Source organism: Serinus canaria, chromosome 23, assembly GCF_022539315.1.
Source record: "Serinus canaria isolate serCan28SL12 chromosome 23, serCan2020, whole genome shotgun sequence".
In the NCBI taxonomy this organism is placed as follows: Eukaryota; Metazoa; Chordata; class Aves; order Passeriformes; family Fringillidae; genus Serinus; species Serinus canaria.
The window spans coordinates 6,049,203-6,062,702 of record NC_066336.1 but is presented as its reverse complement, the minus strand read 5'-3'; the positions used below and the strand labels follow the sequence as shown (position 1 = coordinate 6,062,702).

The window sequence follows — 13,500 nt, the reverse complement described above, 5'->3', positions numbered from 1 at the left end:
GCTTTCCAGAGGAGGGGATGAGGATGCATTGCCAGCATCTCCCCGGGGAACAGGGGGCAGAGGGAGAGCACCTTCCCAGGAAGGATGGAGGCGGATCCCTCAAGGATCCCGCGAGGCTCCGTGTGTCCCACACCGGGCAGGGGATGCCTGGAAGGAGCTGGGAGCGCCGGGTGAGCCTGCCCCAGCAGGAGAGGGAATGGCTGCGGGAGGAGGCTGCTGCTGCTGCTGCTGCTGCTGCGGGGGATTTGGCCGCAGATTCTCCTCCAGGCAGCTGCTTCCCCCCGCGCAGCGGGGTTATCAGAGCTCCCCGCTGGCAGCGATAGCACAAGGACACGACTGGCTCCTGGGGACACGGGGACCTCGGGGACAGCCTGCCGGCTTTGCCTATCGCAAGGAAAGAGCAGAAAACAGGCTGGGAAAACAAACCCGGGGCTCCGTGTGGGAGCCCCGCTGGCATCAGCAAAACTTTCCATGGGAATCGGTGGCACTCGGGGACAAAGCTTCACCTCCGGGGCACACGGAGGGGACACACCCTGTCCCCGCATCCTCCGGCTGCTCTTTGGTCACCCAGGGGACCAGAGGTTCATTGATGGCTGGGATGCCGGTGCTCCCCACGGGAATAATGGGTTTTTATGGGATGGAAAAGGGGAGGTGTCCCAGAGCTGGGTGCGGTGCCCACCGGGGGGAGCCGCGGTCCCACAGCCGTCCCCGCGTGTCCCCCGCGTGCGGGTTTTTCTTGGCAGCCCCCGGGCAGGAATGTTTCCCGCTGCCGAGCGAAAGTGGAGGCAGGAATTGCTGGAATAGCGACAGGCTGAGTAACAGCGCTAACTTTATTCTGCCAAACAAAGGGCAGTGTCCCGGCCCTGCGGGGGCCGAGCCCGGGGTCCCTGCCCCGAATTCCTGTCCCGGAGACCCCCCCGGGCCCGGCCCCCGCCACAGCCGCGTCTGCGGCTCCCGCCGGCCAAAAGCGCATTTCCAGGAGCGAGGAGAGGCTGCAAAGCAGCACGGAAAGGCCGGGATTTCCCTCTGAGACTCTCAAGCAGCTTCCAAGCAGGGCTTTTCCCTCTGCAGGTGCATCCCCGGCCTCCTTCTCGGGATTCTGGTGTGGACACCAGAGAGCCCTGAGCCCCCCGTGCCCGTCCCCACGGCCGGGGTTGGGGGCTGCCCTCCCGTCTGCCCCTCCCGGGGGATTTCTCACTGGGGAAGGGATTCCCAGTCAGAGCCCGGGCTGCGGCAGCGCCTCCTGCTCCGAGCAGAGATCCTCCCTGGATCGCTCCCCGCAGCCGGGCTCGCTCGGGGCAGGATCGGTCCCCGCAGCAGCCTTGGAGCCAGCGCCGGCCTTGGCTGCGGGGCTCGGGGCAAGGCAGCGCTCTCCAAAACAAATATTTGTCCAGCGCGACAACACGTGGGAAAGAGCAGGAGGATTTGCTTCCCCGGCTGCAGGGGAGGTTCCCAGGGAGCTGGACTGGGCCGTGGGGGTGCAGCTGTGCCCTGCTCTGTCGCTGAGCTGAGCTGCGGGTCTGGAGCCTCTTTGTGCTCCGTGGGTTTGCACAAAAATGGGTTTTAATTTGCAGCCCAGAAGGGAAATCTCTCTTGGATGGACTCAGAAAATCCCACTGGACGTGAGGGAGGGGGTGTTGAGGGAGAGCTGGCTCTGCGCCGTGCCTGCCTCTGCCCTGCCCTCTGTGCTGCAGAGTCTCAAAGAGCCCAAATCTCCCCCCAAATCCCCTGTGTGTGAAGCTGGGCAGGCAGCCCCGAGGTGTCAGAACACCCGAGAGCTCCTGAGCTCCCCAGCTCCTGCTCCTGCCCTGCCGAGGGCAGAGCTCGTTGGGAACTGAGGCACGGAGAGCCCGGGGTGAGGCCAGGGCCCGTTCCGTGTATTGAATTTTATATTTTCATTATAAATTGATGGCCTGTCTGCTCCCACTGAGGCACCAGAGCCTGGTGAGAGCTCTTCCTCCTCCTCCTCTTCCTCTCCAAGGCGTGTCAGCTGTAAGGTGGGAGTGTGGCCCTGCCCGTGATCCCGCTGGGTTTCAGTCCCTCTGTCCTTCATTGCGATTGTCCCTCTGTCCCTGCGGGGATCCCGGGGCCTCTGGAGCTGCCAACCCCTGGGGTGCCTGCTGCCCCTCCCAGGGACCCCTGGCAGGAGGGCTGGAGGCTCCCGGCTGTCCCCAGGGTGGTGGCGTGTCCCGAGCACGTTGTTCCCCCCGTGCCCTGCCGGGCTGACGGGGCCGAGCCAGGGCTTCCCCAGGGCTTTCCATAACGGGAGCTGCTCCCGGCCCTCTTCCCTCCTGCTCCTCTCCATAAGAGGCGAGGCGGGGAGAGCCGAGAGGAGCCTGTGCCTGGCTCTGCTCCCTGGATTCCTTTCCTGCCCGTCACCGACCGATTTAGTGCCCGGCGTCAGCCCTGCCGGGCCGGCGGGCGCGGGGCTGGCACGGCCCGGGCTGGCACGGCCGGGGACACCGCCGGGACCCGAGGGTGGCACTCCTGGTGCCCGGGGGTCCCGGGGAGTGGCGGGCACGGGGCTGTTACTCCGGGGGTCCCGGTGTCCCTCATCCCCCTGCACGCCCAGGGAAGGATGAGCATCCCGCTGGGACATGTGGAAACCTGGAGCTGCCTCTTTGGAAGGGAAACCCAAACCCCCAAATCTGCTCATTTTCAGGGTTGTGCTGCTGCAGTTTTTGGGACATCCTCACCTACAGCCCAGCACACAGGGCCCAGGGATCCCTGGATCCTCCCGAGGGAAGGGCTGCGAGCATTAACCGGTGCTTTTGGCAATTAATCTCATTAAACCTCTTAATGAACCGTGATCAGGTTACAGGGCTCCTGTCATCTCAGAGTGCTGGGGATTAGCAGGGGCAGGGAAGGAAGCAGGCAGGGGAGGGGTGTCCCTGGAATCAGCTCTGGCATCCCTGCTGCAGGCTCGGGAGTTGGGCTTCACACCTACCCGTTCCACTTCAGATATTGAATTTTATATATTTATTATAAATTACAGTGTCGAGGTTGCAGGGGGAATCTGTCCCGCTCCCCCAGAGCGAGATGGGACAGTGAGCAAGGCAAAGCCACTCACCAGCACCTTGCCCTTTGCTGCACACGTCATGGAGCTATTCTGGGGACCATTCCTCACTGCTCTGCCCTTCCCAGGACCTGCCAGCCCACAGATTTGGCCGCTGCGGGTGCAGGGAAGCCCTGGTGCTGAAGGGAAGGGGCAGGTGCAGGTCCCAGGGTGCTTGGGATCTGCCCTGGGGAGGAGCAGGAGGAAAGCTCCCCTCTGCTGTGGACACAGTCCCTGGGGACACGGAGCAGCTGTGGCGGTCAGGCTGGGGCAGCCAGGACTGCAAACAGAGACCGGGGCTGATCCAGGCAGCCCTGGGCTGGAGGGCAGGGATACCTGGACCCTGGAAAATCCTGGCTGTGCCCAGCTCCAGCCCGGCCTCGCTGGAGGGAGAAAGGCCTTAACGACCCACATGTGGCAGCATTAATTACCCCATTTAATTAATTACCTCATTTCCCTTAAAGGATTCCTTTACAGAAGGACGGACAAACCTCCAAACGCCTGGACAAGGGCTGTGAGGAGGGGCTGAGGCTGACTGAGACATTTCCTGCCCTTCCTCACCCAAAAGCAGAGGGTCAGTGGGGGGACCCCAGGTGCAGCTGTGCCAGGGTGGGCACCACAGCCGAGCCTCATCCCAGCCCTGCTGGGCCATGGAGGGCACGGGGCAGGCCCCAGGAGAGGTGGCAGGCCAGGCTGGGCTGGGGGCGTGCTGGGGCACCCACCAGGCTCACACGGAGCCCTGGCACAGCTCTGCCTCCTGCCCCAGCCCTGCCCAACCATCCCTGCCAGCCCAGGGGCACAGCAGCCCCCACACCCTGCCACCCAGCCCCAGGGACCCCCAGGATCCGCGGGGGGCTTTCCTGGTCAGAGCCAGGCAGGACCTGAGCAGGGGAGCCGTGGGCTGGGCCAGTGTGTGGGCACAGGGACCTGGGGCTGGAGTTGGGCACATTAACCTGCAGGGCAAAACAACCCGATTGCTGAGCTTTAACGAGATCAGTGATTTAAAGAGCTTTAGTGGGGAAGAGAGAAGTGGACCAAGAGGAGCTTAACACAGTAAGGGGAGCACAGGGCATCCAGGTGCCATGGGAATGGCAGCCTGGAACATCCCGGGAGCCACAGCAAGAGCCCTGGGGCTCGGGGCAGGGGGCGATAAGGTGGTGGGGACAAGGTGCCCACCTCAGGCCCTGGGCAGAGTCCCCACCTGGAGGTCCAGGGGACAGACTGAAAACAAAGGATTTATGGGCACTGAAAATAAATAAAGGATTTATGGGCATTTCTCAGCACACCTGAACGGGGATGAAGCACAAGGCTGCTGGTCCCAGGGTGAGGGAGCAGGAAGGTGGAAATTCCCTGCACGAGGCTCTGGGGAGCCCAGGCTCAGGGCTGGAAGGGCGGAATCAGAGGCCAGGGGGGCAATTCCCACCCTCAGGGGCTGGCTGGGGCAGGGGTCGCCAGCTAACAGGAGGAAGGGCTGGAGAGGGGCCGGCGGCACCGGGACCAGCGAGATCGGAACAAGCGGCACCGGGACCAGCGGGACCAGCGGGACCAGCAGCACCGGGACCGGCGGGACCAGCGGCACCGGGACCGGCGGCACCGGGACCAGCGAGATCGGAACAAGCGGCACCGGGACCAGCGGGACCGGCGGGACCAGCAGCACCGGGACCGGCGGGACCAGCGGCACCGGGACCGGCGGCACCGGGACCAGCGAGATCGGAACAAGCGGCACCGGGACCAGCGGCACCGGCACCGGGGCGGCTCCGGCGGCTCCCGCAGCGCCCTCTCGTGACCACAGCGGGGACGGCCTCGGCTCCTGCCACTGTCCCCTGTCCCTTGTCCCCATCCCCTGTCCCTTATCCCCTCTGCCCTGTCCCCATCGCTCTGGCACTGTCCCTGTCCGACCCTCTCCATCACCCTCGCCCCATCCCTTCACTGCCTTTGATCACTCCCACACCACCCCTGTCCCCTCTCCATCACCCCCCACTGTCCCTGTCCCCTCTCCACCACCCTTGTACCATCTCTATCCCTCTTCTGTCACCCCTCCGATGTCCCTGTCCCCTCTCCATCACTCTCCACTGTCTGTGTCATCCCCTCCATCACCCTGTCACCATCCCCTCTCCATCACCCTCCCACGTTCCCTGCCTTGCCCCTCTGTCCCACCAAACTCCTGCAGTCATTTCAGCCCTGGGCAGTCCCTGTCCCTGCCCGTGGGTGCCTGTGCCCATCTCCCCCTCACACCAACTCACTCCACCAGGCCCAGCCCAGAGGAATTATCAGCGGAAACAGGAGAAGCCAGGCTTAGGTATTAACACACCACATTAATTTCATTTTTCCCAGAAAGTCTGTAACAGAGTAATCCCATAAACCCAACAAGTGTGGGAGCTGTTATGTAAGGGTGCTGCAGGAGGGCAGGGAGGCTGGGGTTGTGTAAATCCCTCTGCTCCCCAGCCTGGGGCTGTCCCAGAGCCACCAAGGGACCTGGCTCCTGTCCCTGAGCTGGAGCTGCTCTGTGTCTGCTCTGTCCCTGAGCTGGAGCTGGTCTGTGTCTGCTCTGTCCTGGAGCCACCAAGGGGCCTGGCTCCTGTCCCTGAGCTGGAGCTGCTCTGTGTTTGCCCCCAGATGGGCCCAGGACCCCCCAGCAGTGGTTCCAGCTGGAGATTCCCTGCAGGATGTGCTGCCTGCTCCCAGGGGGGAAGGGAGCTCCAGGCCAGCTTCTATTTCCTTTCAGCTCCTGTTCCTGAGACTTCTCACTCCAACATCAGCCTGGGGAGCTGCTCCAGTCCAGCAGCCACGGCCACAGCTGCCCTCCCCTGCCTGGTCAGCCCAGCTGCCCTTTCTGTGCCCTCCTGCTGGACACGGGCACATCCCAGTCCCCGGGAGATGGAGAGGGATGTGCCCCTGCCTTCCCCACCCTTGGAACTCCTGGGCCTGGCATTCCTGGGCACCTGGGGCAGACAGGTGTCCTCACTCCAGCCCTCTGCAGGGTGCTGAGCAGCCCTGGGCTCTGCTTGCCCTTCCACCAGCCCTCCTGAGCTGCGTCAGCCTCCCCAGTCCTGGGGGAAAATGGGAACAAGTGTGAGGATTGTGATGGATGTCATGTTCCAGCTGCAGATACTCCAGGAATACAAAGTGGGATGAGACTGTATCCTTGCCGAGACTGAGGGGTGGGGAGCAGCCAGCACACAGAGGGATGTTTAATGATTTTGGCCTTTCTGGTTTAATGGAGTTGGTTTATTATGCATTTAAGGTCTTTCCCTGCATTTCCTCTAAGTCAGTTCCACTCTAATCAGGTCAAAAGCTGATTTGCAAATAATCACCACAGAAAGGGAAAAAAAAAATCAAGGGATTTAAGCCCAAGCTGTGCATTCCATACTATTAATTGAAAGCCAGGAGAGATAATGTGTCTCTTCTCCTGGCTGAGACCCCTAAGCTGCTCTTAGCAGCAAACTCTGCTCTCAGCTCTGGGAATCACCTTCCAGCTGGGATTACACACGGGAAAATCTCCCTGGCCCTGGGGAGGGACAGGGCGGGAGCTGGGCAGCACCAGAGGTGCCAGAGCACCCACAGCACCAGGCAGCACAAACCCAGAGCTGTCTGAAACCTGGGACTGAAGGGGAAAGGCAGAGCTCCTGGGCCTGGGGCTGCCGAGGCAGGGTGGGGGCTCAGGGATTCCCCTGCCACCTACTTTCTGCAGATGTTCGTGTGCAAGCTGTGCCTTGTCTGTCACCCAGGTTTGCCTTGTTTGTCACCTTCCGTGAGTTTTTCAGGACAGACCATGTCTGTAGGCATTTATATATATATATATTTATGTATATATACAGGGATACCCTGCTGCAGGAATTCTGAGCGTATTCTTCCACATCTCCCCACACACTCCGAGGAGGGAAGAGGTTGATAATCAGAGAAATCCACTCTGGTATTAATTACATGCCATTACCAGGGCTTATTTGCTAATCCCCATTCTAATCACCCTCCCGGTTATATTTCAACCAGCACTTGAGGACACTGCACGTCATGAATAAAATATATATCAAAGTTTATTCCAGAGCACGGGCAGCACGGTGCGGGCAGCGCAGCCAGGGTTACACAACAGACCTGCTGTCACCAGCGGAGGGCGGCACACTCGGGCGGCGCCGAAATCCCCCCGCCCCGGCCCAAACCCGGGGCTTGGGGCCTTTAATTTAAATAAATAAATAAATAAATATATTAATAGCACGGGGTCAATGAAATCCCCCCACCCCGGCCCAAACCCGGGGCTTGGGGCCTTTAATTTAAATAAATAAATAAAGAAATGAATAAATAAATAGCACGGGGTCACTGAAATCCCCCCGCCCCGGCCCAAACCCGGGGCTTGGGTTTTAAATTTAAATAAATAAATAAATATCAGGGGGTCAGTGAAATCTCCCCCAGCCCAAACCCGGGGTTTTGGGCTGGGGGAGATTTCACTGGATTTTCTAATTTAAATAAATAAATAAATAAATAAATAGATTAATAGCACGGGGTCAATGAAGTCCCCCCACCCCGGCCCAAACCCGGGCGTTGGGGCTTTTAATTTAAATAAATAAATAAATAAATAAATAAATAAATAGCACGGGGTCAGTGAAATCCCCCCACCCCTGCCCAAACCCGGGGTTTTGGATTTTTAATTTACATAAATAAATAAATAGCACGGGGTCAGTGAAATCTCCCCCACCCCAGCCTAAACCCAGAGTTTTGGTTTTTTAAAATTCAAATAAATAAATAAATAAATAGCAGGGGTTTAGTGAGCCCTTTCCCCCCACCCCTGCCCAAACCCAAGTTTTGGTTTTTTAAAATTCAAATAAATAAATAAATAAATAGCAGGGGTTTAGTGAGCCCTTTCCCCCCACCCCAACCCAAACCCAGGGGTTTGGTTTTTTTAAATTTAAATAAATAAATAGCGGAGGGACTTAGGTTTCCCGGGGTGTTCATGCAGCTTGTGGGGAGCGGCGCTGCGGAAGCTCGGCACGGCGGAGCGGGAGCTGCTGGCTCGGCGAGGGACGGTCACGGTCACCGGGGCGGCGGCGGCGGGGGACGGAGCGGGAGCGGAGCGCGGGGCTGGAAGCTCTGCCGAACCTCTGCCATTCCCGGCGGGGACGGGCCGGCTCCATCCCGTCCGAGCGTCCGTCCTGAGGCCGGCTCCGGGCTCGGGGACAGCGGCGGGGACAGCGGCACCAGGGCCCTGCACAGGCTTTCAGTCCGGAGGGAGATCCTTCATCCCGGAGGGAGATCCTTCACCCTGGACACGGATCCTTCATCCCGGACACGGATCCTTCACCCCGGACACGGATCCTTCATCCCGGAGGGGAATGCTGCATCCCGGAGGGAGATCCTTCACCCCGAACAGGTATCCTTCATCCCGGACAGGAATCCTTCACCCGGAGAGAAGTCCTTCACCCCGGACACGGATCCTTCACCCCGGACACGGATCCTTCATCCCGGAGGGGAATGCTGCATCCGGGAGGGAGATCCTTCACCCCGAACAGGGATCCTTGATCCCGGACAGGAATCTTCACCCGGAGAGAAGTCCTTCACCCCGGACACGGATCCTTCATCTCGAGCCCATCTCCTCCTCCTCCTCCTCGTACCTTCCTGCCAGCCCGCAGCGACCGGCTCTGCCCGCAGGTGACTTTGGGTGTCCCCAAGGACGCTGCTGGAAGCACCGAGAGCTTTCAGTGTCCCCGCGTGGTTTGGTCAGTCATGGAGCAGCCCCAAACTCCGCTCGCCGGGGGTGACCGGTGCCGGCGGATCCCGAGCCCCGCTCCCGTCCCGCCGAGTCCCCGCTGGAGCCCGAGCGCTGCCCGGGGGTGCTGCAGGCGCGGCGGCCCCGAGCCCGCTCCACTCTCCGCCGAGGCTCGCAGGGCTGCCCCGTGTGAGTCACAGTCCCAGCAGTGTCCCAAGGGCTGGGGTCTCCTCCCGGGGGCCGCGGGGCTCAGGGGGAAGGGGTCCTGCCCCAGAACCTGCTGTCTTCAGGGGGGACGCGGCCCCAGACCGGGCTGGGGGCGCTGGCAGCAGATTCCTCCATAAACACCCCCAAACCTGGCAAGATCCTCCAGGGATCCCAGACTCTGAAGGGTCTCCCAGTCCCGGGGAGGTTCCCAGGTCCTGCTGGGTCCCCCAATCTCATTGTGTCCCCCCCAGTCTGCCAGTTCACCTGGACCCTGACCCCGCAGGGTCCTCCGAGCACTGCAGTCCTCGGGGATGCTCTCCCCACCAAATCCCTCAGGGCACCCCAAGGTCCCCAGACCCTGCTGGGTCCCCTGGAGTGCCCTAATACCACAAGGTCCCCTGTGGAACCCAAATACCCCAAAGCCTCCCCCCATCAGACCCCTTGGGCCACTGCTGGGGTGCCCAGACCCTGCTGGGTACCCCCACCCCACAGAGTCCCCAGGACCCTGCAGGATCTCCCTGGCACCCTCAAGGATGCTTAAGCCCTTCCAGCCCCCTGGGTCCCATCCCAGTGGACCCCTCAGAACACCCCAGACGTGTCCCCGGACCTCCCCACCCTGCAGGATCCCTCTGGGACCCCCAAATCCATTGGGTTCCAGCCCATCGGATTCCCCAGACCCTGCTGGGTCTCCCCACCCCATATAGGGTCCCCTGGACCCTTCACACCCTGCAAAATTCAACTGCAGCCCTCAAACCCACCAGATTCCTTTGAAGGACCCCAGACCTCCCTGGGTTACCCCACACCAGGTGGGTCCCCCAGATCCTGCAGGGTCCCCGAGGCCCCTCAGACTCACCAAGGTGCCCCCGACCCCAGGACTCCCAAACCCACCAGACTCCCCAGACTCCCTGAACGACCCCAGGCCCTACTGGACCCCCCCCCCCACAGCCCTGGCTCCCACAGCTCCCTCAGTGAGCCCAACAAGGTGTCCCTCCACTTTCAGAGCCCCCAAACCCCCTGGGTCCCCAGGGATCAAACCCCCTCAAGTACCCCAGACCCCCCCAGCTCCCCAAACCTCCCGCATCCCCAACCATTTACCGTTCCCAAAACCCTCTGAAGGACTGGATCCCCCCCACCACGGGCTCCCCCAGATCCTGCAGGGTCCCCCAGACCCACCAAGGCGTCCCCCACTTTCAGAACCCCCTGGGTCCCCACCCACCGAACCCCCCCGGGTACCCCCGACCCCCGCAGCCCCCCGGCCGCCCCGCAGCCCCGCCGCCGCTCCTAGGCGGAGCCGCGGCTGGCGGCGGGCAGGCGGCGCACGGGGGTGCCCGCGGCGGCCCCGCGGCTCCGCGCGGGGGCCCAGGGCACGCAGCTGCGGAGGGCGCGGGCGGCGGCGAGCAGCGCTCCGGGCCGGGGCCGCGGGCGGCGGCGCAGCCCCTTCTGCAGCCGCTGGCTCTGCGCCGCCAGGGCGAGCTGCGCCTGGGCCACGCCGGCCCCGAGGCGGCCCAGGGTCTCGGCGCGGGCGGCCAGGCGCAGCTCGGCGTGCAGCAGCGCGCAGTGCACCTGCCGCACCCGCCCCTCCAGCTCGGCCGCCGCCCGCCGCCGCCCCTCGGCCGCCACCAGCCGCCGCCGCGCCGCCGCCAGCTCCACCGCGCCCGGGCCGCCGCTCTTGCCGTCGCCGGCGCTGCCGCCGGGGCCGCCGCGGGACGGGCGCTGCGCGTCGCCGCCGCTGGGGCTCGGAGGTGCCGGTGCCGCCGCCGCCGCCGCCGCAGCCATGGGAGCGGGAGCGGCGGCGGAGCGATGCGGCGGGGATATATAGCCCGGGGGCGGTGCCGGCGGCGGCGGCTCGGCCCCGACGGGGGCGGCTCCGGCACGGGCTCCGCACCGGCACGGGGGAAGGGGGTGGCGGACACGCGAGCCCGGACCGGGACGGCGCAGCCCGGGGCTCGGTACGGGCCGGCACTGCACCGGCACCGGGCTCGGCGCGGCACCGGTACCGGACCGCTGTGGGCTTTATGCTACACCGGGCTCGGTACGGCAGCGGTGCCGGCATTGATGGGACCCCGGGCTCGGTACGGTACAGCCCTGGCCCGGCATGGCACCGTCCGGGGTCCGGGCTCGGTACCAGTCCCGGGCACCGGGCTCGGTACAGCTCGGTACGGCACCGGCCCGGGGGCGTTAGTGGTGCTGGAAAAGTGCCCTCGGCTGGAGGGCAATGCGGAGCTGGGGCCGGGTGGGATCTCCGGGAAGGGCTGAGAACGTCCCCGAGGGGTCACCGGGGGCCTGGGAGGAGCTGGGCCGGGCTGTCCCGGGCACCGGGGCGTCCTTGGATGTGCGGCTGTCACAGCAAGGTCGCTGCCAATGTCACTGCCGTTTACACCGTGTTAACGAGGGTGGCGGGGCAGGGGGCTGCAGCGGGAGGTGCCACTGGCACCCTGCTCTCCTCAGAGCCTGGATTTTGGAGTTCCTCCTGTTGGAATGTCATCCTCAGCGGCTGCATCTGCGTGTAGCTGCGTGGGTCTCGCATCGGAGCAGCACAGATGACAGAAACCAGGTGTCAAGGTTTCATCCCACCCCCAGACTGGAATAAAAGCCTAAGCCAAAAACAAAACCAGCCTAAATCTGTTTCAGGCAGAGCCACATCCAGGCCTTCAGGGGATGTCGCCCACGGGGCTGGTGACATTTTTGCTTTCCTTACCTTAGGAGGAATAAAAACCCCATCTCTTGTGCTTTGCATCACATTCCTGCTCCTGCCAGGCTGCCACACGTCTGCCAGGCACCGGAGCAGCGTCAGCGGCTGCCGCGTCACCGCTCGGCCCCCGCGGCCGGCCCGGCCCTGCCCATCCCATCCATCCCATCCATCCATCCATCCATCCCCCGGCTGCCGGCGCGGCCCCAGCGCCCCCCGAGCTCCTCAGGGCTCGGCTCCTGCCCCGTCCAGCTCTCCGGGCTGGGGGCAAGCCGGAGGCCGGGCTGAGAGATCTTCATCTATCTGACAGAAATGCTGCTCGAAATGGGGCGTGGAAGTTGAGGGGTGCCCTAAAAACTGTGGGAACAGGCAGGAATTAAACAGAACATCCTCCTCTCTCGTTTTTTTGCTCTGGTCCGGTGGAACTGGACCTTCAAGGGTACCTCCAAGAGGGGAAAGGGCCGGGGTGTGTCCTGCCCTGACTTCCCCCGTTCCCCAAAATGAAATCCTGGAATGTCAGAGGCTGGAGGGAGCTCAGGAGGCGCCTGCTCTGTCACTGCCTGCTCAGAAATAATCGGTTTTTTGGGTCACCCCCCGTGTCTGCACTGCTTGACACCTTCCCAGCTCCAGGCCCTGCTCCAGGGTGAGAAAAGGACATGGAAAGGGGGAGCAGCTGTGCCTGGACGTGAGTTCCAGGAGGTGAGCTAGGGACACTGGGCAGTGAGGCTGAGCCCCCAGAGCAGCCCTTGTGCCTCCAGGCTGGCCCAGCACATCCCAGCAGCGAGCAGACAGCAGCCAGTGAGGGCAAATCGTGGAAAAAGACAAAAAATGTCCCTGCCCTGAGGCCAGGCACAGCCTGAGTCCCCAAACCCCTCCGGCACTGCAGGATTTCTGCTCGGGCTGTGGAGCTATTAATGATTTAGCAGAGGAGGCTGCAATTAGCAGCGCTCAGAATAAACCTCGGTGATACAAAAGCCCGGTGAGAGCTCTGTTCACCCTTTGTTCTCCCTTCCCTGGCAGTGCTGCTCTGCCCAGGCACCGGGACAGGACACCGGGATGGACAACGGGACGGGACAGTGGGATGGGACACTGGGATGGACAACAGGACAGACACCGGGACAGGACAGCAGGATGGGACACCAGGACAGGACACTGGGATGGAGAATGGGATGGGACACTGGGATGGACACCGGGACGGGACACTGGGACGGGACATCAGGATGGGACACCGGGATGGACAACAGGACAGACACCAGGACAGGACACTGGGACAGGACACTGGGACAGGACACTGGGATGGACACTGGGATGGACAACGGGATGGACACTGGGATGGACAACGGGATGGACAACGGGACAGACACTGGGATGGACACTGGGATGGACACTAGGATGGGACACTGGGATGGGACACTGGGATGGGACGCTAGGATGGACACTGGGATGGACACTAGGACAGGACACTGGGATGGACAACAGGACGGACAGCAGGATGGGACACTGGGATGGACAACAGGACGGACACTGGGATGGACATCAGGATGGACAACGGGACGGACACCGGGACGGGACAGCAGGATGGGACACTGGGATGGACACTGGGATGGACACTAGGAAGGGACACTGGGATGGACAACGGGACAGACACTGAGACAGGACAGCAGGATGGACACTGGGATGGACACTGGGATGGACAACGGGATGGACAGCAGGATGGACATCAGGATGGACAACGGGACGGACACTGGGACGGGACAGCAGGATGGGACACCGGGACGTGCCCCCGCCCTACATCCTGCCAGCACAGCCCCCGGCATTGCCCGGGACACGGGGGTTAGGGGTGCAGGAGGA

General features: G+C 62.8%; 1 protein-coding gene across 1 annotated transcript; it reads right to left on the bottom strand.

Moving 5' to 3' along the window:
* Window positions 1–10,241: 10,241 nt before the first annotated feature.
* TRNP1 (TMF1 regulated nuclear protein 1) lies at window positions 10,242–11,013 on the bottom strand. The gene is made up of 2 exons (XM_030230289.2): window positions 10,846–11,013; window positions 10,242–10,673 (listed from the first exon to the last, which is right to left on the bottom strand). The coding sequence occupies exons 1-2, from the start codon at window positions 11,011–11,013 to the stop codon at window positions 10,242–10,244; spliced, it is 600 nt and encodes a 199-aa protein (XP_030086149.2).
* Between the last annotated feature and the right edge of the window lie 2,487 nt (window positions 11,014–13,500).